We start from the raw sequence: 26,549 nt of genomic DNA, 5'->3' as shown, positions 1-26,549 counted from the left end.
ACTGAGCCACCAGGGAAGCCCCTCTGACAACATGCTTTCCATTAAAATGCTTAAAAACTCCTATAAATGTTGTGTCAGGTTCTTATAAGACTGTAGTTTATTCAACTTGGGGAGGACCGCTTTACAAAAACAATAGAAATATATGGGTATAAAATCAATCATAAAAGTTAATATTTATTTACAGTGAGAGAAAAAGCAAACTAAACTACCAGAAAAATCAAAATAAAATACCAGACCATGAAGTTTTAGGTCCCTGTCTTCTGAGATCATCTTAGGTGATTTACCAGAGTGCTCAGGTAGAAATGCATCCCACTTATAACCTGTTTCCCCTCAGCAACTTGAATACTTGATGGTTTTCAGAAACTGTGAGCATTCACCAGAGTCCAGGTGAGGAGAGGCTCTGTGACAGAAGCTCAGTAGCCTCATTCTGAATCTACCTGAAGATATAAGCCATTCAGGCACAGGTCGTTAACACCTACGGAAACCAGTGGAGACTGATAGTACTGACTAGTCATCCTGAATCATATTTCTGCTGGCCTTGACTTGTCTCTTTTTCTCCCTGCCTAGGACTTTACAATGACTTTTTATCTCAGGCATTACTGGAAAGATGAAAGGCTCGCCTTTCCCAGCAAGACCAACAAAAGTATGACTTTTGATCATAGATTAATCAAAAAGATTTGGGTGCCTGATATCTTCTTTGTCCATTCTAAGAGATCCTTCATCCACGACACAACTGTGGAGAACATCATGCTGCGCGTCCACCCCGATGGAAGCGTCCTCTTCAGTGTCAGGTGAGGAGGGCTGTCTCCTGCCTTGGGCTCCCTGGCACCGCACCATCTGCACCAGTACTAGGGGGGCTCCCTGCAGGCTGAACTCCCAATATTGCTGTGTTTGGTAATGCTGGAGCTTCAGACAAGCAGAAGATGTGACTTTTTTCCTGATTCTAACTCCCAGGTTTTGTTTCTTTAATGACTTTTAATAATTAGCATTTTGTTTATTCTTTTAAAGATTTATTTCTTTATTTACTGGCTGTGGTGGGTCTTTGTTAACGCATGCGGGCTTTCTCTAGTTGTGGAGAGCAGGACTACTTTTCACCATAGTAGGCAAGCTTCTCATTGCGGCAGCTTCTCTTGTTCCAGAGTGCAGGCTCTAGGCATGTGGGCTTCAGAAGCTGCAGCGCTTGGGCTCAATAGTTGTGGCACACAGGCTTAGTTGCTCCAAAACATATGGACACTTCCTGCACCAGGGATCAAGCTAGTATCCCTTGCATTGCAAGGTGGATCCTTTTTTTTTTTTTTTTTTTTTTCAAGGTGGATTCTTAACCGCTGGACCACCAGGGAAGCCCCTAACTTCTGGGTTTTAAAGAATGATTTCCTAATCTAACTGTACCCACTCTGGGCATATTATTGGAGAATGATAGGAAATAAGGCTGGACAAAATGGAGCTAAGACCAATGCCACCCCACCCTGCATCCCACCAAGCAGTCTTGGAATCTTGGATTAACTAAATAATTTTGTTAAGTATGTCCTTCACTCTTCACATGAAGATGTAGTCATCATGCATGTTACCCCTGATTTCTTCATTTAAAAATTGTTGAAAAACAAAATTTTAATTTAAAATATTTGATCTGTGCTAATGGACCTATCCAAATGGTAAATAGGAGTTCTGAATTCTGTTGGATATCAAAAAATTTAATAAAATATTTGTTCAGACACTATGCTATCATATCCCTCCATCTTTACTATAACATTTTTTTTTTTTTTAGCCTAATGAGTCCAGTGCTTACTGACTGACCTACCATAGAATCTTAAAAATGTTTGGTAAATCCAAGAAATTCATGTTTGCAAATGTCTTAGATATCCCAGAAAGATTCAATAGTAAACTGAAAAAGAAGTTAGCTCTCCAGAGGATATCCATGTCCTAATCTCTGGAACCTAGGAAGGTTACTTTACTGGGGGTGGGGGGAAACTATGCAGACATGATTAAATAAAGGGTCTTGAGACAAGGAAATTATTCTGGGTTATCTGGGTTGGACTAAATGCAATCATCAGTGTCCTTGTAAGAGAAAGGCAGAGGGAGGATTTGACACACGTGGTAGAGTAGGAAGTAGTGTGATGGTGAAATCAGAGACTGGAGTGACGCAACCACCAGCCCAGGAATGCTGGCGACTTCCGGGAGCTGTAAGAAGCAAAAGACGAATCTCACCCTAGAGCTTTGGGAGGAGGCAGGGTCTTTCTGACACCTTGGTTTCAGTCCAGTGATATTCATTTCAAACTTCAGGCCTCCAGAACTGTGAGAGAATACATTTCTGTTGTTTTAAACTGCCAAGTTTATGGTAATTGTTTACAATGAAAATATGTTCTTTTTATTCATTAAAAACACCTTGCTCGCTCTAGTGCAGAGATTCTGTTACTGGACATTTTATAAAAAGCTATCAGTGTTTTTTAAAAAATGAAATGAGAGGAAAGTACCACTTTCCATAAGAACTTTTACATCAGAAGTAACCTAGGACTCTAACAAGTACTGGAATCAAGCTTTAGTAGGGATCAGCAGCTGAACAGCAGCATCTGGCCAAGAAATCATCTGTTTTAAATTAATTTTTTTGATGAGGGGATATCCACTGGAGAAGTAGCTCAGTGAATTGTCCTTACCCTGCACATTCCAAAGAAAGATTTGGCTCTTGCCTGGCTCCTGGGAAATAACCTACAAGCCCTTGGAATATCCTGCCTGATAAGTGTGTCTTTGTTTACCCAAAGACCCTGAGCCACATGGTATCAACTTGACCTCTGGAGAGGCTAAAGACCAAGATCAGCCATGGCTGACCAACCCTCAATTAATGCTTTGAACCCCTAGGCTCACGTAGTTCCCTGGTTGACAATACTCCATGCATGTGGTCATATGTCACTGCTAGGAGAAGTAAGCTCTGTCCATATAGCCCTGTCCAGGACAACTGGAAACTTGCTCCTGGTTTTTCCTGGAACCTGCCCTGTGCATATTAATTTCATTGTTGATTTTAACTGGTATCTTTTCATTGCAATAAATGATTAGCTGTTAGTATAACAGTTTTGATGAGTTCTATAAGTCCTTCTAATGAAACATTGACGCTGAGGTTGGTCTGGAGATCTCCAAACACAGGAGGACTCAGAATTGTTGTCTGCACAGCTGTTTCAGCTGACAGCAGAGCCAGTCCAAGCCCAGAGCCAGGTCACCTGGTTTCAGGCTTGGTTCTGACACCATCTACTGACAAAGAGTCTCTCCTTGACGAAATTCTACTCAGTGTCCTCTGAACTGTCTTCTCACATTGGCCCTGATTTTGAGCTTCTGTTTCTGTCTCTGCATGGTCAGTTTAGCCAGAGTCCCCTGTCCTCAATATCTGATCACCCTCCATATCTGATAAGGTTCCTCATCCACCTCTCCAGCCCCCAGCTGACATCTGACCACCTGGCCTTCCTTCAGCAAGAATTCTGTTAGGTCCATTTAGCCAGGTTCCCCCGACCCCTTATGTTTCCTCTTAGTAATTTTCCATCCACTGACTTGCACACCCCCCATCCTGGCCTCCTTGTTCCTTTGCTATAAATTCCCAGTTGTTATGTTTGGAGTTGATCCCAATCTCTCTTCCCAATTACAAAAAAAAATTTATAGTAGCTATCCTAAATAGAGTCTACCTTACCATTTTTTAAACAAGTGTCATGAATAATTTTTTCCTTAACACTGTCTACCTAATCTCCTTGGCTGTTAATTTATTTATGTGTACTCTGAAGGAAGGAGACTGAAAGACTTCATACGTCCTTTTTTAAAGTACCAGGAAGATGCCAAAATGAGTATGTTTTGTGTCGCAAGGTTATCCAGACCCCTCCCTGGTTTGGCATTTTCCTGCATGACTATTGACAGTAGAATTCAAAGCACAGCAGATAAAATGGTTTTCCCCCTCTGATTAACTGAGGGGTGCCATGGGTAGGAGCAGCTGTTGCCTTTGTTTTTTGCAGACCTGCTCAGGGGCCCTTTATGAACCTCTGATCTGCTTTTGTGGGTACCACAGTTCAGCAGCCTCTGCCTGAAGCCAGGAAAAGCTGCTGCTGCTGTTAAGTCACTTCAGTCGTGTCCGACTCTGTGCGACCCCATAGACGGCAGCCCACCAGGCTCCCCCGTCCCTGGGATTCTCCAGGCAAGAACACTGGAGTGGGTTGCCATTTCCTTCTCCAATGCATGAAAATGAAAAGTGAAAGTGAAGTCCTTCAGTCATGTCCGACTCTTAGTGACCCCATGGACTGCAGCCTATCAGGCTCCTCCATCCGTGGGATTTTCCAGGCAAGAGTACTGGAGTGGGGTGCCATTGCCTTCTCCGCAGGAAAAGCTAGGAGGACATAAAATGTGAAGAACAGCCCTCATCAGTATGTAAGCCCTTTGACTTAATAGCACCTGAATTATGCATTGTGCACATAGATCTCTAACTGAAAATGCTGCCGGCTTTCCACTCACTCCTGCAAAGATAATTTCCTCAGGTAAACTTGCTTTGTGAAGGAAACCTTTACTCATAGGTTTTTATTACCACCATTCCAGCTCTTTATTACTGGAAACTATTTAAGTTTGAATCTTCCAAAAAGCAGAAAATATTTAAGTCTATTTAAAGTCTTCTCACTTTGAAGTGTGTTTTTCTGAAGACATCCAAGCCAGAAAGTATAGAGGAAGCTGACCAGGAAATGGTGAGATCAGAAGCAATTCTTACAGCAGGAATTCACTCATTAACTCTGGGTCTTAAGCAATCACCTACCTTCCTGGGTTTGCTTCCTTATGGGTTACTTGGATAGAAGATGATGACACCTGTTTGGCATTATTCTTGAAAGGTGCACAAAACAGGCAGAGTGTCAGATAGCTTTAAGCTACATTCCTTATTTGACCATGTGGTGAAATGACCTGCAGTTTTCTTTTTCTTATTCTTCCTATAGGATAACTGTTTCAGCAATGTGCTTTATGGATTTCAGCAGGTTTCCTCTTGACACTCAAAACTGTTCCCTTGAACTGGAAAGCTGTAAGTGTAACCTCCCGATGGAGTGAGTACCTGTAGTCTGAACACACCATCACATACTTGCAGTAAATATCTTAACAAGCATGTGAACATTTTGATATAAATTAAATATGTTTATCCAAAAAAGCTTATCGGTTGGTTGTTTGCTTGGTCTTTTGGGTAAGAATGATGATGGCAAATTGTCTTGCAGATGAGAAGATAAAAGAGTCAAGAAAAAAATGCTTTGGTAACTACATATTCTGCAGTTTTCACAATGATTTTAAAGGAATAGCTCCTTAAAAACGTGTATTCTTGCTAATGTTATTAACATAGAATGGCAAATTTAGAAAACTCTGCCATTTATGTTCTTATATGAATCCCAACCTTCCATTAGGTGTATCTTGTTTCCCCAGAAAAACCCAGCTCTAGATTTAGATCACCCAGTCAAAGCCCTGTCAAAGGACATCTGAGCCAGAGCCCTGTCAATTACTTAGATCCACACCCCCTCCCCAGCTATTTTTGACATGACTTATTAAACGCTGACTGCAATTTTTCATGATGCAGGTAAAGTGCTGGGAATCTCAACGGATGTCTCCTACAGAGACAATTCTCCCCAAACCCATTGGAAACTCTCTGTCACACTATTTGATCTTACAAGAGAATTTTCTACAAGCCCAGCTCACTTTGCAATTTCATCCAAGACAGTCACAAAACCAGTTTGAGGCCTAAAGCCTTGGCATCAGGCCTGTGAGTGAGAGGTGGTGCTGTGACATCACAGTGCACACAGACAGGCGAACAGCTGTTTGGAGAGTTTTTAAAGCATCATGTGGGCATGAGAAAACCCAACCACACTCTGTCAGTAATCAGGGTCTAATTTGGGGAGGGTTTTTGTGTGTGTGTGTGTGTGTGTGTGTGTGTTTTATGATATGGGTATTATCAGTCTTTTGGCAAACATATATTTCAGAACCATGACATTGGACCAGACCCTGGGGATACAGAACTTTATAAAGCACCATCATGGACCTCAAGGAACTTACAGGAGCTCATTCTAACTGCAGGGATGTTATTTTCTTGTCTTAGATGCCTACAATGAGGAGGATCTAATGCTCTACTGGAAACATGGAAACAAGTCCCTAAACACTGATGAGCACATTTCCCTGTCTCAGTTTTTCATTGAGGAGTTCAGTGCATCCAGTGGATTTGCTTTCTATAGCAGTACAGGTGCAGTATTTTGTGTGGACAAGTCATGAGCATTTATTAAGCATCTGCTGTCTGCAAAGCACATGTGGCTAGTCCTGAGTCCAAACAAGCCTCCCATTTGACCAATAATATATCCTTCTTTTCCCAGCAGCCGTCTCTATCTTTGCAATACAGGTCTTCTTCAGCTGACGATGGGGTACCTTCCAGTAAACCCATCATGAGCTGAAGTACATTTAATACGCCTAAACTCTTGAACACCATAAAGTAGCGTAGCCAAACTTAAACAGGCTCAGAACACTTAGATTAGTCTATGGTTGGCAAATCATTTAATGCAAATCCTATTTTAAAGTAAAGTGTCGACTATCTCCTGTAATGCAATTGAACACTGTACTGAAACTGAAAAAAACAGAAAGGTTGTCTGGGTACAGAACGATTGCAAGTATATCAGTTGTTTGCCCTCAAGATCATGGGGCTGACCAAAAGCTGGCTTGCTGCCACTGCCCAGCATCATGCAAGAACATATGGCTAGCATGGGAAAAGATCAGAATTCAAAACTGGAAGTACAGTTTCTACTGAATATTCATCACTTTTGTACCATCATAAAGTCAAAATAAGTCAAAGCATCCTAGGTCAGAGACCATGTGTACACATTTCTGTCTTTATCATGTAAACACCTTTAACTGATGTCTAGCTTCCCCTAGGCCCCTGCAGTCTACTCTTCATACAGCAGACAGAATGTTCTTTTGAAAACATGAAGAACACAATTCTTTCCTGTTAAAACCCTGCGGTGCTTTTCCACCAAACTTACAGCAGAACTTAAGCTTCTCATCATGGCCCACAGGCCCTACATGATCACTCTCTGCCTAAGGCTCTGACCTCACCAATCACCGCTCGCTGCCCGGCCTCCCCACTTCTTGCTTGTCTTCAAACACACCCACCTCATTCCACTTGCAGGAGTTCTGCTTTCACCTTTCTTTGCCTGGTGTGTTTTCCTTGATTTTTTCATGACCAGCTTCCCCGTTTTGCTCAGAACTTTATTCAAATATCATCTCCTCAAAGAGTGCTTTCCTAGCCATCCTATGTACAATAAACCTCCCTCCTCGCCATTCCCCATGCGTATTTGTCTTCACAGCACTAACCACTTCCTGAAATACATCTCTGTTTGACTGCTTTCTTATCTGAGTGCCTGGCTAGAAAGAGTGTAGGGATCTATCTGTCTGCCTTGTTCGCTGTCTCTCACCCAGCACCTCAAACCTGGGGCATGATAGATGCTCAATAAATAGCAACCGAATGACTTGATCAGTAAAGTGATTCTTGCACTTTATATGCCTATGAGAAGTAAGTACAGATATTGGGGAAATTTTAAATTTTATTTCAATACTTCTTTATTTTTTTGTTGTTACACAGACATACTTTATAATGAGAAAGATTAAAATGGGCTCCTGTATGTGTGTGTGCTCAGTCACTAAGTCATATGCGACTCTTTTGTGACCCCATGGACTGTAGCCTGCCAGGCTCCTGTGTCCGTAGGACTTTTCAGGCAAAATACTGGAGAGGGTTACCATTTTCTTCTCCAGGGGATCTTTCGAACTCAGGATCAAACCCAAGTCTCCTGTATCTCCTGCATTGTAGGCAGATTCTTTACCACCAGCAACACCTGGGAGCCCCAAATGGTCCCCTAATATTACTTGTTTTTAAAAGAGAAGAATAAAGCATTTTGAAAGTTGTATTCAAATATCAAGTTATTAATATCTGAGTTCATTCAAGCATTTCTTAGGTTTTGAAAAGATCAGCATTTAGAATTTATTTTAGTTCACAAGTAGGTAATAGTTCTTCCTCACATTATCCATGAATTACCAAACAAGGTCACCTGAGAGCCAAATTCAAGTGTTTTTCTCAAATTAAACATATTAGTTTCATAAAAATATTTTATATTTTGTCTTCATGCCTATCATTAAAACAACCACCATAACCGCCACTCCTAAATCAGCTATACAGAAAAAAAATTACAATTCTGGCTCAGTTACAAGAGTCAGAAGTATAGTTACAATAATGAAACTTGGCAACCCACTCCAGTGTTCTTGGAGAATCCCAGGGATGGAGGAGCCTGATGGGCTGCCGTCTATGGGGTCGCACAGAGTCGGATACAACTGAAGTGACTTAGCAGCAGCAGCAGCAGCAGCATCTTTAGCCTTTCAACACAGAATGAAGCCTTAGCATCAACAGGCCATTGAAGGTGACAGTCTTTGGATATAAAAATCTTCTTGGACATTGTCTTGGACTAAGTGCCCAGTCACTGCCCGCCTCTTCCATTTCCCTGCTGCCAGTTCTCCAGCCCTTCTCTCTCTTTCATAAACTTCCTTTCTTTCTACCATGTGGCAACCAGATGGAGGTGGGTGGACACTTCCACCCAAAATTTGGTTCAGATGTCAAAACTGGTGATGGCACACAGATGCTGAAAGGGTATACAGAGATTTATTACTTACATAATGAGGTTTTCTAGAGAGAGCAGGGCAGGCTTCAAAGCATATCTGAAAATGTCTTGAGAGAACAGGAAGGGGCCTCTGGACTTGGGGTTCTGTGGTGCTTAGAAAGTGGGACTCAAGTGAGGGCTCCTTGCATGGGGCCATGTTTTCATGGTTTGATCTTTCCATCAGTAAAGGGAGAACATCTGGCTTTCTTCCTAGCTTGCCCAGGTGTGGAGCAGAAGGAGAAGTGGAGCTAGAGAGCTATCAGTAGTCAAATATCAAAAATAGAGTCCTACTCTTTTGCACTCCCGGAATGAGAGCTCCACTCCTTTCCAGAGCAGCACTATCTTTCCTGGTGGGTAAAGGGAGCTCTTCCCAGCTACAACTTCAACAACAGAACTATCCCTCGTCTCCCCTTCCCAGAAAAATTTCAAGACAGAGCAACATGTCTCCTGCTTGGTTGCCAAAAAAAAAAAAAAAAAATTATTCAGAAAATTATGAGTTAAAAAAAGACCTCGTTGCCCAAATACATTTCAGAACTTAAAAGCATATGCGTAAGTGTGTCTTTATGAAGTAGTTTCCAGCTTTTCCTTATCCCTTATAATTTCACAATAATTATACGAAGCTATAACATCAGAGATGCTATTATTCCACTCTATAGCCATAATCAAAACTCTCAACTGCAGACTATAATAAAGTGGGATGTAACATGGGTAATACAAGACAATGAGTAGCTTAAAAAAAGGCATATTTTGACTTTAGAGTATAATACATCATGTATCTTTTATTACTCTTGGTAATGAAATTGTTTAGTATTCCTGATGCATATCAACTGATAGTGAGAGAAACTAAAACAAGTAGGAAAAAGAAAGGTAACCAACAGTTCATTAAGAATAGAATACTAGGCATACAGTCTGCAAACTCAGTGAAGATTGACCAGGTATATGTTTGCCTAAATGTTTACCCGATCTGTCTAGTAAGTTTGCCATCTTGGGTTCAGAAATTACTACTGGGGAAGTAGAAGAGTTCTCCAACCTTGCAACACCTATAACTTAATTTTATTATTTTTAACCTATAGGTTAAAAGACTATAGGTTAAAATATATAGGTTAAAATATAGGTTAAAATCCTGAATAATTTGGATTACCGTCAACTGCATTTATAATGGAAAAATTAATCTTACCACTTATTTATAAAAGGTATATTTTCATTATTCATTGCTTACTTTAGGAAAGATTTAATAAGATTGGCATCATTGTAAAATAAAGCAAGATGAAATGAAAGAGAAATATGAGAAAGAAAAATGTAAAATAAGCATAAGTTATCATATAGAATCTAACATGTAGTTACCAGGAAATGGCATCAGAGAAGTCCTATAGATGGTCCAAAAGCATGCTCTAACCTTCTAAACATGGTTCCTTGCAGCCAATGTGAAATGGGAAGCTGAACAAACTATGCATATTGACATGACTGAAACTGCTGCTTTGATCAGTACAAACTAATACCAACATGAATTTATATAATTCCAACAAGAGACAAAGAAACACCATTTGGCTACTTTTCAACAGATTAGAATAGATAAATTAATGGTACCCTCGAAACTTTGAAATAATAAAAATTGTTTATGGATACTCCCTTCCCCCAGCCCCTCTTTGAATCCCTAGCTATCTGGATCCTAACTTGGAATCCAAGGACAGAGAAGCTGCTGTGAATCTTTTCCTCCAGATGAAATGTTTCATGTCATTTGTTACAGCTCATAAGTGGTTTATTGGCTCTTGCATCAGTCATTAGCCATATATTGAAGACTTTTTCACCTGAAGAAACACTGCAAACACAAAACATTTTGGAGTAAGGTCTCTAAAGGCCACCCCACAAAATATAATAACCATTCATCCCTGAACAGCAAATATGAAATTTAAAGGAGAACCTTTGAGTCAGACAATTAAACCTACTGCAGTTCAGTTAGTTCAACCAACATTGGAGGCCCAGGTCCTATCCCAGTACTGGGTAAACAAGGGTGTCTTAAGTTCCATGTTACCTAAGAGCTTGGAGTCTAAAGAAGCAGGTTATTGTCACTAAGTATGGCATTTCCACCAAAAAAAAGCCTGTTCTGATGAAAACTTTGACTTTTCCTCATAGGTTGGTATAATAGGCTTTTCATCAACTTTGTGCTAAGGAGACATATTTTCTTCTTTGTCCTGCAAACCTATTTCCCAGCTATGTTGATGGTAATGCTTTCCTGGGTTTCATTTTGGATCGACCGAAGAGCTGTCCCCGCAAGAGTTTCCTTGGGTGAGTCTTTCTGTACCTTTGTGAAATGTTAATGTGGGAGAAATGTCAAGGAGGGTGAATGAATTGGTGATATGTGGAGAGGGAAAGAGGGTGATGGGTTAGTAGGGATAGTTATGATGTGCACTCAGGTTACAGTATTTGGCTTGACAGCCATAAGGGCAAATTGTAGCTAGACTCTTTCCTCGGAAACCAAGACATTTAGTATGAAGACTGCACCAACTGACCCAAGGTGGAGGGTAGGGAGGAGAGAGGGTGAAGTTATGAAGCAGAAACAGACTCACTTCACAAATGTCTCTTTTCTGCCTTTCAGGAAAACCTCCCTGTCTCTTGCCCAAGTTCACTTCACTTTGCCTGACAAACCCTTACATTGCAGAAGTTTTCAGTTCAGATGAATTTACACTCTACTATTGGTACCTTAATAAATTACCTCTTGGAGAGTCGAATGCTTGAATTTGGAAACATAAGAGCTAGTTTAAAAAAAATTATGGCATAGCCTGTTAATAAATACTGAAATCAGAATCCATTACAGCAGAATTTTAGGTGTCGTGGCACTTCAGAGATTACAAATGGGGAAACATTGCCAGCCTCATTAACAGGTGTGATTGTCACTCTATCTAGAGACATCACATGCCACTGTCACACACACAGATTTATGGAAACCACTTCAGACCCACTTAGCGATTTTGATTGAGTCCTTATAAAGTAGACTTGCCAAGCTAAGTACTTAGACAACATGTTACTTAATGAGAACCCAGGAGTCAAACCCACCTGCCTTCTTGGCTGGTTTGGGGCAGAACTCTCTCATTTGGGCTGATTTTGTTCTTTCACCCATAATGCTCTGTTTAGGGAGAAGATTGTTATAAGTGGTTCACAGTCATCATAATTATCACACAATTCATTCCAGAAGGAGTGATTTCTAAGTTAATGTTGACAAATTATATGCATACTTCTAAAGATATTTGAAAGACATAAATTGTCATTAATATTAATGATTTGTTTACCTCTTTCCCCTACTAAAAGTTTCAGTTCACATGCATTTGAGTCTTGAATGTCTTCAAGGGGGAAATACCATCTGAATGAGTAACTAAATTATTGTGGCTGTTCCTTCATATCAGACCAGCCTGGCCCTGACCTCAGTACGGCAGTGGGGCAGTATAGACCCAAAGAGAGACTAAAGGCCCATTTCCAGCCCTTGAGACAGAATGAGAAAGGCATTCAGTCTCTAAAGGTTTATGGACATGAGTTTCAATGGGATCCCTGAAGCTGACTGCTTAGCTCTTATATCATGAAAATGACAGCAATAAAAGCTGGCTCTCAGGGAGGTTGGACTGAATGGGCAACACTGAAATTCTGTGCTGCTTGTGTCTACAGAGTTAGGAAATTGCTAGGCAGATTTATATAAAATAATATACAAATCAGAAGTGTCCCTCCTTCATTTTAATAGAGAGAACAAACATTTCTAGAACACTACTATGTTCTCAGGCTTTTGTTTCCTCCCACCCTCAGGTTCTTTGAAAGATACTTTGCCATCTTTTTTTTTTTTTAATTTATTTGTTTATTGAAGTATAGTTGATTTACAGTGTTGTGTTAGTTTCGGGTATACAGCGAAGTGATTTAGATTCCTTTCCATTATAGGTTATTACAGGATATTAAGTACAGTTCCCTGTGCTATGCAGTAGGTCCTTGTTGTTATCTCTTTTATATATAGTAGTGTGTATCTGTCGGAGAAGGCAATGGCACCCCACTCCAGTACTCTTGCCTGGAAAATCCCATGGACAGAGGAGCCTGGTGGGCTGCAGTCCATGGGGTCGCTAAGAGTCGGACACGACTCAGCGACTTCACTTTCACTTTCATGCATTGGAGAAGGAAATGGCAACCCACTCCAGTGTTCTTGCCTGGAGAATCCCAGGGACGGGGGAGCCTGGTGGGCTGCTGTCAATGGGGTCGCACAGAGTCGGACACGACTGAAGCAACTCAGCAGCAGCAGCAGCGGCAGCAGCAGCAGCAGTGTGTATCTGTTACTCCCAAACTCCTAACTTATAGATGCACCTAGTGGGGAGCAGAGATCCAGCCCAAGCTCCTTGGCACGTGGTTTGGAGTGACATCCTCCAGAGGAAGGGATACCACTCAGTAATTTGTACAAAGATGGAGTTTGGGCTTGCAGAAGCCTTGTAACTGCTTATCTCACCTCCTTTTCTTCTTGCTCAAGTTCAACCCTACCACCAGAGTGATACTTCTGTGACACAAATGTGATCATCATACTCTCAATCTCAAATGTGATTGCAGTAAATACACTCAACTTGGAATTCAAGGTGTCCCTTGAGGCTTGTCAGATAAAACACAGGATACTGGGTTAAATTTGTATTTTAGTTAAGCACCAAACAATGTTAGAGTATAGGAACATCTGAAATATTGCATGGAACACACTGATACTGAAACATTATTCATTGTTTATCTGAAGTTCAAATATAACTGAATATTCTGTTTTTATTTGCCAAATTTTCAGCCACACCCCTGCCCTAAAATACTTGCCCTAATAGTGAAAGTAGCTCAGTTGTGTCTGACTCTTTGCAATCCCATAGACTGTAGCCTACCAGGCTCCTCTGTCCATGGAATTCTCCAGGCAAGAATACTGGAGTGAGTTGCCATTTCCTTCTCCAGGGGATCTTCCCAACCCAGGGATCAAACCTGGGTCTCCTGCACTGAAGGCAGATTCTTTACTGTCTGAGCCACCAGACTTACCTTAATAAGCTTCAGTCAATTTGAATATTCAGTGTTCTCAAACAGGCCCTTGTGCCTATCTGCTTCTCTCACCTCTGGACATTTGTGCTGACTCCCACTCTATCTAGAATGCCCTCCCTACCTGTCTTTCTCTGACAAATTTGGCCATTTCTAAACAAGCCAGAAGCCTTTACCGATGGTTTCAGGCAGGTATGGTCTCTCTCATCTTTGAACCACAGAGCGCTTTGTATCTCTCCTAAGGAACCTGCTTCATCTGTTTCCTGTTCAGCTGTGGGGTGGGTTGGTAGCTCATCTTGTCTTCTCTATTAGAATATGAGTTCTTCAAGGATGGTGACTAGCACAGTGCCCTGCACGTATTTTGTGCTTAATATATAGTTGTTAGACTGCCAGTATTTTGCCCACCATGTTTTTAATAGCTGTATTTTAGTTACTAACTAAAAACAATGATGATTCATTTCTCATTAAGACTCTTCTGCATTTGGGTTCATTTGCTGACTAAGGATGAATCATTTGCTGGTTAAAACCCTTCCACGTCTGTCATGTTTCAGATAAAGAACAATAGAGGCAGAACAGCACAGAGTATCAGTTGTGATTAGGCAATTCTATTACTAGAGATAATAGCAATCATAACTCAGAGTATGTATTGGGTTAAAATACTAGTCTATGATTCTATTCAATTTTACACAGATAAGGAGTGAAGAACTCTTACAAAGTTGTTCAAGGATGTTTTTACTGTCATGAAGGGTTCTCTTCTCCCCTCTCTCATCCTCTTCCTTCTTTGCTTGCCTCTATCATTCCTGTTGGGATAGACAGATATTTCCTGGCAAAGGAAGGCAACTAAAACTTTCAGACATGTATTCATTCATAAAGAAAAATGCATAATGGAGGCTATGCCATATACCTGGAAAATAATACTTAGAAGCTATTCATTTTACCATTATAGAAGTAACTAGAACACCTATGCAGTGGACTCTGGCACCACATCTGTGAGATAATGGTTGGTACTTTCTGTCCAAAGAGCAGTATTGGGATATCCAGCCTACCTTCCTCTCTCTTACATCACTTAATATTTTCTTTCTGCCTTGGCCCACAGGGGAAATGTTTTTACTCATTTAAAGATGAATGTAGACATCTTTCCTTTCAAAAGAGCTCCCTACAACACAGCTACTGAGGGGTGAACTGACCTAGTAGTTCTAAGTATCTTCTGTAGGCCCTCATGCCCTCACAAAGATCGATGTGTATAAACTGCATAGCTCAGGGCTACAGTGGCCGAAGCACTCAACCAAAGCTTCCTTCCTTTCTCTAGATCCCTTTCTGACTCCTAATCCAGTGGTCTTTGCATTGCATCCCATTTAATCCACTCAGAAGCTGAGATCACCCTTAAATTCTTTCATAGCTTTCTTTCTCACTGTCTGCCCATCCCCCAGAGGCACTTGAAGGCTGATCTGAGCTGTCTGTCAGTTACCACCTCTTTAGTCTTCTGCCAGTTCAGGAAACATTATCCTTTCCTGGCATGGGGCCCCACACCCCTGACATTTGCCTCATCACGTATGGCAAAACATAGCCAATGAGAAATAAAAATAGATAACAATCCTCCCCTGACTGAAGGGCTCCTAGGATCTCATATGTAACCTTAAGAATTAATAGAGAGGAGAAACTGCATGGCTCAGGGAAGTTGAGTCTCAGGGTCCAGACTAAATATTGTCTCAATGCTTTCCTATCTATGCATAGCGATTTCAGTAGGTGGGAAGATAATTCTCTAATTCCAACACAGGTCCTTTCTTTGACTAAATGCTCACTTCATATAAGTCAAAACTCCTTTATTGCAGTGTTAACTTTAATGGGCTTAGAAGGAATACAATTTGTCAAGATTAATGTATTTCTAAGGGGCGGCTCAAGACATAATAAGTGTGTTTAATGTAGCTGTAATACTCCTCACTCTAAATTCTATTGCTTTAGGAATTTATACATCAGTTTTCTCATCCTTTACTCCCTTTTCCCCACTCCCCACCCTCCCCATCTGCTTCTTTTAAACAGGAAAATCTAGAATGCTGGTTTAAAAATAAACTTACCATTAGTTAGTTGGACTACTGCTACTGCTACTGCTAAGTAGCTTCAGTCGTGTCCGACTCTGTGGGACCCCATAGACAGCAGCCCACCAGGCTTCCCCGACCCTGGGATTCTCCAGGCAAGAACACTGGAGTGGCTTGCCATTTCCTTCTCCAATGCATGAAAGTGAAAAGTGAAAGTGAAGTCGCTCAGTCATGTCCGACTCTTAGTGACCCCATGGACTGCAGCCTACCAGGCTCCTCCATCCATGGGATTTTCCAGGCAAGAGTACTGGAGTGGGGTGCCACTGCCTTCTCCATAGTTGTACTAAGCACCCTTCTAAAGAAAATGACTGCTTGTTTATTGCTATCTGGCAAATATAAATGATCCAATCTCCTTTTATTGACTCAACAGTCATCAGTGTGAAATACATGACAAGAGCATGTATTTGTGTGTTTTTCTAAACCCTTATTTCATCTGCTAAGCCTCATGTTACTGTCACTGAAAAAAAAAAGAAAATGAAGTTCTATCTTCCATATCTTCAAAACCCAGTAAGAAGAAACATTTAAAAAATTTTGAACAAATGAGGTAAGCGACTAAACAGGAATATTCATTTAGGATTTTCATAGTTTTACCAGTGAAATCCTGACAGAATAAGACTTCTGGCCTCTTGAAAAGCACAAAATACCTTCATGCTTCCTGACATAATTCCACACTCAGTTTTATAGCATCTTGTCTCAGAGATACTCCATATATAGAGACTGGTCTATAATCTTAAAAACAAAAGGAAATTTCCTTTTCAGGTTCAGAATGAGAGGCCACAGGTTTGCATGAAATAAAAGCATGGGTTTCTATATTCAGAGAGAAGGTTTCGATTCTGCTCCTGGCAAAATTCAGGCTAATTAGCCATTTTTCACTCATATTTCTTTTCTGCAATGTGTGGCTAATATTTACCTAGGTTTGTGGTGGGTAACGGAGAAGGCAATGGCACCCCACTCCAGTATTCTTGCCTGGAAAATCCCATGGACGGAAGAGCCTGGTGGGCTGCAGTCCATGGGGTCTCGAAGAGTCGGACACAACTGAAGCGACTTAGCAGCAGCAGCAGCAGTGGTGGGTAAACATTCAATAAAGGCAAAGAAGTTGTATTTATTAATTTCAGCTTCAGCTATACGTACTGCTGCTGCTAAGTCACTTCAGTCGTGTCCAACTCTGTGTGACCCCATAGACGGCAGCCCACCAGGCTCCTCTGTCCCTGGGATTCTCCAGGCAAGAACACTGGAGTGGGTTGCCATTTCCTTCTCCAATGCATGAAAGTGAAAAGTGAAAGTGAAGTTGCTCAGTCGTGTCCAACTCTTCGTGACCCCATGGACTGCAGCCCACCAGGGTCCTCTGTCCATGGGCTTTTCCAGGCAAGAGTACTGGAGTCGGGTGCCATCGCCTTCTCTGATACGTACACCTGTACCTTAATAAAAATTTCATATCTCCATGTTTATGTAGCAAGGAATGCTAATGGTATCCACCAATATGCACACTGTTGACATGACCATTGTTGGGGAGACGTGAGACTCAATGAGTCAGTGGCCTGCATGTAATGGTAATTGCTGGAGAAGCATTTAGGTTTCTTATTCTGGAGTTCAAATCCATGTGAAGGTGAGATTTCAGGTCCTCCCACAGTGACTGTCAGATTGACAAATGGCTTTGGTCTACACCATCCACAGGAAAAAACTTAATTTGAAATTGAATAGCTCTGTAGCGCTGTCATTGTCTTTGATGTGGGCCTCCCTCAGATGAAAACCTTACAAAATGACAGAATTTGTTGAAAAGGTAGGAATGTGTGGCTGAGAGCTGTCCACCTGCTGTGTCTGTACATTTTAGGAGTAAATCACAGTGTTCTTCCTGCTGTTTGGGACTCTGTCTGCTGACATTAAAATGTCCTCACAACTTATAAAAATCATTAAGGATTCCATTTGCACCTCCCTGGTGGGAAGTTAAGAAATAAAACCATGCCAGCCAGCATACATTTCGAATATTTACAATACTAGGCTTTCTCTCCAGGCACTACTCTTGCAGCCTCTCTCTGAGAAATCAGTGTAGACACAGAAGAGCTCTCCCTAAAGTTGTCATTTTTATTAAGGAAATCTCAGTCGCTCCTTTCTTCCTTGTCCCCCAGAATCTTGATCTCATTACCTCTGATGCCCATTGCAGGGATTAAAGAAGGGAAAGGAAGAGAAAAGGAAATGAAAGAGAAAGCAGTAAGAAGGGAATAATAGTAGGGAAGAAGTGGGAAAAATAGGAGACAGGGTAACGGGAGGAGTGGGGCAAAAAGTAATTGGTGTTTAGCAGCTGCTTAGTCGGAGAAGGCAATGGCACCCCAATCCAGTACTCTTGCCTGGAAAATCCCATGGACAGAGGAGCCTGGTGGGCTGCAGTCCATGGGGTGTCTAAGAGTTGGACATGACTGAGCGACTTCACTTTCACTTTTCACTTTCATGCATTGGAGAAGGAAATGGCAACCCACTCCAGTGCTCTTCCCTGGAGAATCCCAGGGACGGGGGAGCCTGGTGGGCTGCTGTCTATGGGGTCGAATAGAGTCGGACACGACTGAAGTACCTAGCAGCAGCAGCTGCTTAGTAAATACTTACTCAGAACTAAGCCTCCACCACCACACTTCCAATCTGAGTCGCAACTGAGCTGTAGTTTCAGTAACATGGGACAAAGTGAGAGCAATGACAATGGCCTGTAAGTATTCTATGTGAAAGAAAAGTACAGGGACAGCAATCTTTAATGTTACTAAAGAGCACTCCCTGACAAACGAAAGATTTAAGATTGACATGAAGATACTTTCTTAACCGTAAAAGTTGTGAAATGATGGGGAATAGTGGTGGAAATGGTTTTAGAATTAATGTCTTTTTCAGAAGAATTTTTTTCTATGGCTGATTCATGTTGATGTTTGGTAGAAACCAATACAATACTGTAAAGCAATTATCCTTCAATTTAAAATTTCTTAAAAAATTTATTGGAGTATGGTTGCTTTACAGTGTTGTGTTAGTTTCTGCTACAGCATAGTGAATCAGTTATACATATATCTCCTCTTCTTTGGCTTTCCTTCCCATTTAGGTCACCACAGAGCACTCAGTAGAGTTCCCTGTCCTATACCGTAGTTTCTCGTTAGTTATCTATTTTATTCATAGTATCAATAGTGTGTATATATCTATCTCAATCTCCCAATTCATTTTCCCCCTTTCCCCCCTTGATATCCATCTGTTTGTTCTCTATGTCTGTGTCTCTATTTCTGCTTCAGTTCAGTTCAGTTCAGTTCAGTCACTCAGTTGTGTCTGACTCTTTGCAACCCTATGGATTGCAGGACACCAGGCTTCCCTGTCCATCACCAACTCCTGGAGTTGTTCAAACTCATGTCCATTGAGTTGGTGATGCCTTCCAACCATCGCATCCTCTGTCGTTGCCTTCTCCTGCCTTCAATCTTTCCCAGCATCAGGATCTTTTCCAGTGAGTCAGTTCTTTACATTAGGTGGCCAAAGTATTGGAGCTTCAGCTTCAGCATCAGTCCTTTCAATGAATATTCAGAATATTTAGTGAGGTCAGTTCAGTTCAGTTCAGTTGCTCAGTTGTGTCCGACTCTTTGCGACCCCATGAATCGCAGCATGCCAGGCCTCTCTGTCAATCACCAACTCCCGAAGTTCACTCAAACTCATGCCCATCGAGTCGGTGATGCCATCCAGCCATCTCATCCTCTGTTGTCCCCTTCTCCTCCTTACAATATAATATTACTCAGCCATACAAAGGAGCAAAACTGGGTCATATGCAGAGACATGGATGGACCTAGAGATGGTCATACAGAGTGATGTAAGTCAGAAAGAGAAAAACAAATATTGTGTATTAATGCATATATGCAGGATCTGAAAAAATTGGTATAGACAATCTCAGAGAATTTTTAAAAATGGAATACGTTTTTACTTTTCTGGGATGGTTAAAAGAGGCCCAGCTGAGGGTAGGAGCCATGAATCTTTAGGGACACGTCTGACTCTGGAAACTTTAGCTGGAGGGAAGGGGAACATCATGGACAGTGGGGCTGAGGGTAAGAAAAAGACACAGCAAGAGAAACCCAACGGGAGGTTCTGGCTTAGGCTCAAGCTGTACTCGGTTGACTTGCTGAGATTCCTGGCCCTCACACACTTGTGATCAGCAGATAGCGACCTGGAAATGTCCCCCCTGGTGTCCTCTGGCTCTGGAACCTGAAGCTGAATGGTGCTGTCACTGAGCTGTTCATCACTGTTCTTGAATGGCAGGAATCACCACGGTGCTGACCATGTCCACGATCCTCTCCGGGGTGAGTGCCTCCATGCCCCAGGTGTCCTACATCAAGGCTGTGGATGTGTACCTGTGGGTCAGCTCCCTCTTTGTCTTCCTGTCAGTCACTGAGTACGCAGCCGTGAACTACTTCACCACAGTGGAAGAGCGGAAACGATTCAAGAAGACCGGGAAGGTACTGCCTTGCTTTCACTACTGGATCCTTTTTGGAATGTGAAAAAGGCTATCCTCATCCATGCCCTCTTCTGGCAGTATTGCAACCCTTGTATGAAGTTTGTGTAACTTGGCAAAATGCAAGTTTATGACAAACAATCTTGAACTTTACCCTTTCTGCTCTGCGCTGGCTGGTTTCCTTGGCATCGCAAAAGAAAGTTTTGCCAGGAGGTTTTCTGTATGAGGAATTTCTCACAATGTGCTCCCCTCTACTGACTTTAACCCTGGAAAAGAAGGGGTTGATGTACAAATCATATCCTTTCATGTAGATGAATGATGCTGATGGTGTGTGTGTGTGTATGTGTGTGTTAGTCACTCAAACCTGTCCAACTCTCTGTGATCCCATGAACTGCCAGGCTCCTCTATCCATGGAATTCTCCTGGCAAGAATGCCGGGAATGGATAGCCTTTCCCTTCTCCAGGAGATCTTTCTGACCCAGCGATTAAACTGGGTCTCCTGCACTGCAGGCAGATTCTTTACCATCTGAGCCACTAGGGAAGCCCAAGGATGATGATAGCTAACGTTTAATGAGTGTTTCTTGTCTGTTGGCTTTGTGCTAACCACCCAACATATTATATTACTTAATTCTCACTGTAACCTGAAGAGGACAGTACTTTATCACCTTCATTTTACAGAGGTGAAGTAGGAGCAGTTGGGGAGTAACTTTACCAAGGTCACACAGCTTTAGAGGAATCAAGATATGCTTCTGGAGCTTTCCAACTCCAAAGGCTGTGCTCTCAACCAGTAAATAATAGATCTCCACCAAGAGCTAGGATTTATTTATTTTTCTTGTCACTCAGGTGAGTGGTAGAGCATAAAGGAAGGTTCTTCTCTTCACCATATACAGGGAACAAGGTGCCTTCTGGGTCCTAAGTGTTGTCACATATTTCTTATGACATTGCTTTATCAACCTGGATTGATTGATCTCTACCTGCTCCATTCACAAAGGGTTGGGGCACCAATTGAAGTAAAACATGCTGTTTTACTTCAGAAACCTAGAGGATCCAATTAATATGTGTGTATACATACATACACACATGCAAATTAATTTGATACACATATATATGTATTGCTGTTGTTCAGTTGCTAAGTCATATCCAACTCTTTGCAAGCCCATGGACTGCAGCACTCCAGACCTCCCTGTCCTTCACCATCTTCCAGAGTTTGCCCAAGTTCATGTCCATTGAGTCGATGATGCTATACAACCATCTTATCCTCTGCTGTCCTCTTCTCTTTTTCAATCTTTTCCAGCATCAGGGTGTTTTCCAATGAGTTGGTTCTTTGCATCAGTATTGTATATGGTCAAAGTGTGTGTGTGTGTGTGTGTATATATTGTGTATATATATATTTTCATATGTATGTATATATATAATGCAATAATTTTAATGTGATACATTCACACTGGTTTAAGAAGAAATTCTTAAATGAGTATTTATACATACCAAAACATTATTTAATATTTTTTATGCTTCTAGTGAGAGTATTTAATCCTTTTTAAAAAGAACATTTTTATATCCTCTTCTTGAACTGAACCCTCATATTGGCTCCACGATGTAGGCCTCAGAGTGGTTATTATCTCTATTTCTAAACTGAAACAGAAGAGTTTTAGTGAAGTGAAGTGATTTGCCTAAAGATCCACAGCTAACAGATCTGCAATCACAATTCAGATCACCTAATGCTACTTCATTTTTTAAATTTCATATCCTTTGAGTCAAAGCTGTAATGGAAGCTGATTTTGCTTCATCAGAGATTCTTTAGTTCCTTTTGTCGACAGCATGGAAGTACGTGTTTCTGTCACATACACAGTGACTGCTATGCAGGTGTGAGAAAATCAGGAGCTTTTAGACAAGCATGCAGTGATCAGAATGCGCACCTCACCTGGGATTTGTTAAGATTCTCACCCAGTAGGTCTGGGTGGGAGCTAAGAGTCTGCATTTCTAAGATGGCCCAGACTCCACTGATCCACAGCACACTGTGAACAGCAATGATTAGGTAAGATGTGAAGTGAAAGAGAAGACAGTGATGAGGAAAAGAATTTTGTTCTTTTTTTATTTTGTTTTGTCTTTATGTGGGTAGTGGTTAACTGAAGAAAGAGGCATTATAGTGATTTTGGCCACCTGTATCTAGTCCTTTGACTCCCCAAAACCTACATCTTCGTCTTCCCACCTGTACTGCTAGCCACCCCCACCAAAACATCTGTGATCACTGAATTTTTTTCACTTGATCAATTGTACACAATCTTCTGTGTACCACAGAAGAGATTCTTTTGAGTTAATAAGCATTATTCACTTTAAACCCCACTCCAGTACTCTTGCCTGGAAAATCCCATGGACGGAGGAGCCTGGTGGGCTGCAGTCCGTGGGGTCACTAAGAGTCGGACATGACTGATCGACTTCACTTTCACTTTTCACTTTCATGCATTGGAGAAGGAAATGGCAACCCACTCCAGTGTTCTTGCCTGGAGAATCCCAGGGACGGGGGAGCCTGGTGGGCTGCCGTCTATGGGGTCGCACAGAGTCGGACACGACTGAAGCAACTTAGCGGCAGCTGCATTCACTTTAAAAGACATTTTTTAATTGTAGTAAAATGCACATAACATAGAACTTGCCATCTTAATTGTTTTTAAGTGTACAGTTTGGTGGTATTAAGAATATTTACACTGTTGGGATTCTCCAGGCAAGAGTACTGGAGTGGGTTGCCATTGCCTTCTCCAATACAACCCAGAAAGTGTTCACCTTGCAAAACTGAAACTCTGTACCCATTAAACAACTCCCCATTTCCCCTCCCCCCACCCAACCTCTGGAAACCACCCTTCTAAGCCTCCTTCAAAGTTGCAATTTTCTCAAAAAAGAGTCCTACTTGCCCTTCATATGTTTGTGGGACAAAGGAAAGAGCACAGATTTGGAGTCAAAAGTGATGCCAAACCTAACAACCTAGCTCAGTATCCCAGACTGTCTCATTCTGTATTTGCAAAACGGTGGAATTTCTTCTCTATTACCTTGTTGTGAAGATCAAATGTTATAATAAATGCATCTGAAATTTTTGCAAACTATATAGCGCTACACAAATGTTACATTCTTATTGTGACTAGCGCCCAGAGCATACGCTCTGAAGGAGTAGCAGTTTTGGGAACAGGCTGTTTGAGATCTTTAAAGAGATCTTTAAAGGGCTGGGATGCTCTGGTGAGACACAAGGAAGAAACATGTATCTGAAGGTTTGGGGGTTAATCGATGATACCTCTTCTCTCTGTACCTGAGTTGGGAAACCAGTTTGAGGGAGAGAGAGATGCAGCAGCCAGACAGATGGATGTGATGATCTTATCTTTGTTACTGGTAAAGTAGTTTGGAGAAAGTGCCTTAGATCTGTGAGCCAGGGGGGTCCCACTAATATTTCATCCCTGTATTCAATGTACTTACTCTCCTTGGTCAGGGGAAATTTTTGATGCTTCAGGATTTCTCTGTAAGGACAGTCTCCTTTACCTCATTTCAGAGAACAAACCTGGACACCAATGCAGATCCAAAGTAACTCCAAAGGGGCTAAGCCACATGTGCTAGTTCCCGCCTCCAAAGCCCTCAAATGATGGGAAAGACCAGGAATGTTAGGCTACAGAGCTCCTCCCTGTGAAACCATGAAAGAATCTGCCTGCAATGCAGGAGATGTGGGTTCCATCCCTGGTTCAGGAAGATCCCCTGAAGAAGGAAATGGCAACCAACTCCAGTATTCTTGCCTGGGAAATCTCATAGACAGAGGAGCCTGGTGGGCTACCGTCCTGGGGTTGCAAGTTCAGACACAACTTAGTAACTAAACCACCACTGGCACCAAGCACAGGTCATTTCCTACCACCACCACCCATCACCACCACCGCACACCTGTCCCAACCACCCCCACCCCGGCCCCCAGACACCAAGAGCTGGGAGAACAGCAAGGGCCATGGAAAATTTGTCCCTGGTGTTGACCTTTGCCCAGAAAGGAGAAAGGAAACTATTAATATTTTATTTCTTATTCCTTCACCCAAATGTTTTCCTAATTCTAGGACTTAGAATTCAGTCTAAGACCGTCAAAACTACATTTTAGATATAATATGCCTTAGTTATGTGCTTATTTGCAAGCTGGAGAGAAAAAAAGAAAAGACCAGTTCAAAAGCTATTTCTGTTGAAACAGCCAACTTACCTACTTGTGGAAATTAGCAGCCTGCTGGTAAATTGTGCACTGTAAGACTTAATCAGTTTTAGAGATCTAAATTATCATAATGGAGAAAGAAAATGGTACCCTTATTTTTCAAAGAAGAGTATATCTTTTCTTAACATGCTAATGACATTTTGGGGACTTCCCTGGTGACTTAAACAGTAAAGAAACCGTCTGCAAACAGGAGACCCATGTTTGACCCCTGGGTTGGGAAGATCCCCTGGAGTAGGAAATGACAACCCACTCCAGTATTTTTGCCTGAAGAATTCCATGGACAGAGGAGCCTGGCAGCTACAGTCCATGGGGTCACAGAGAGTTGGATACAACTGAGCATAGCACCACAGTGACATTTTTATTAAGATAAAAGTGTGGATGTTCAGTGAGACAACTCAGCAGTGTTCTGGGTGGCTAGCAAAACCACCAAGGGGACTATACACAGTTATTCTATCCTCTGATCCAGAGTTGAACATATTATTAATGTTATTATTGGCTATTGGTTAGTAATTCAATCTTGATGCTATTTCATGTTTATTTTACCCATTTTCATCTTACTATGGAAAGTTTCCGGGACTAAAACAAAAAGGGACAACATAACTCTAATATGGTTTGCTGGTTAGTTTACTGACTTCACAAAATTGTCCCTTTGCGTTTTGAATTCAGTAAAACATTAGGCTTTTGAGTCAGTACAAACAAAATACATGTTTTGGTAGAATTTACTCTGCAGCCTCCGATTTGAATTCTGAGTACTTTCATCCAACAGTAGCCAGTGTATATTGTTCATTTTTAAACCTCCCTATAGATCAAGAAGAGATTTTGTTTTCTCGGAAAGCATCACCAGATGCTATTATTCTGTTTTGGGACAAAAAAAAAAAAAAAAAACACTGATTAAGCATACTGCTCTGTTTTTTTCTAAAAAGGAAAACTACATTGAAAAACAAGTCCATTTAGTTGATACATCATATTCCATTTCAATTCACAAACTTAGAGCAAACAATTCACACCACTCAGAAACAGAAAGGAACACCTGAAACAATGTCCCTCTTGGGGAAACAAACATTGAGTGGTACAGTCTAACAGGCCAGGACTAAATTAGAAAACATTTTCAATTATAGTTGTGGTACATTTATTTGTATAATGCTCAAATATTTGTATAATACTCGCTCCTTAAATCCATATTAAAAATGGATGTCTAAGATGATGTTTTCCATTTATGATGGTGAGTTTTAATCACACACCAGAAGCAAAACTAGACTTTTACTCTTTAAAATAAGCATTCTTATTATTTATTAAAACTGTTTTAAAAATCTGATTGTTTAGAATTTGACTGTAATTCCTTCTCCTAAAACCATATTCATGACTTACTAACAAAGTCTTTTTGTTAGATTTCTAGAATGTACAGTATTGAGGCAACTCAAGCCATGGCCTTTGATGGTTGTTATCATGACTGTAAGACTGACATGGACCAGACTTCCTTTTCTCTACACTCAGAAGAGGACGCCTTGCAAGGAAGATGCATAGGCAATCTCAGTGCAGATTCACCTCGGATACAGAGGAGAAAATCCCTAGGAGGGCAGGTTGGTAGAATCATTCTGGAGAACAACCATGTCATTGACACCTATTCAAGGATTTTATTTCCCACTGTGTACATTACGTTTAATTTGTTCTACTGGAGTATTTATGTTTGAAGAGGAAATCCCAATTGATAAAATGTGTTTGGAGTCAGATTATGTTAAAAACAACAACGAAATCCACCAACTCTTAACTATAAGTTGGATGGTACCAGACTAAACTGGAGTCAGCCAATCACCTATCCTGTCCTAAAGAAAATGTGAAAGTTGACTGATTTACCTCAAGGAAAGACTTTAAGTTCTTAGGAGAATTTGGCTCTATCAGTAAGGGTCACAAGCATGCATAATATGGAAAACCAATTTCCATAGGGAAGGGCTTTGTACCTACTTTATCTGGACTCTCCTTGCTTTCTAAATGTAAATTATCTGCATTTGAGTGAAAAATTAAGCTTGACTATGCCCATGGTGGCTCAGATGGTAAAGCATCTGCCTACAATGA

General features: G+C 41.3%; 1 protein-coding gene across 1 annotated transcript; it reads left to right on the top strand.

The window, feature by feature from the left end:
* The first annotated feature begins 573 nt into the window (after positions 1–573).
* On the top strand, positions 574–26,549 carry GABRR3 (gamma-aminobutyric acid type A receptor rho3 subunit). Its single transcript, XM_027551830.1, has 6 exons — positions 574–791; positions 4,947–5,029; positions 6,086–6,226; positions 10,812–10,964; positions 20,063–20,259; positions 25,865–26,549. The coding sequence occupies exons 1-6, from the start codon at positions 577–579 to the stop codon at positions 26,165–26,167; spliced, it is 1,092 nt and encodes a 363-aa protein (XP_027407631.1). The 5' UTR covers positions 574–576; the 3' UTR covers positions 26,168–26,549.

The sequence above is a fragment of the Bos indicus x Bos taurus genome, chromosome 1 (genome assembly GCF_003369695.1).
Source record: "Bos indicus x Bos taurus breed Angus x Brahman F1 hybrid chromosome 1, Bos_hybrid_MaternalHap_v2.0, whole genome shotgun sequence".
Taxonomy (NCBI): domain Eukaryota; kingdom Metazoa; phylum Chordata; class Mammalia; order Artiodactyla; family Bovidae; genus Bos; species Bos indicus x Bos taurus.
Note: the sequence above shows the minus strand (reverse complement) of the source record. Positions and strands in the feature narration are given on the sequence as shown.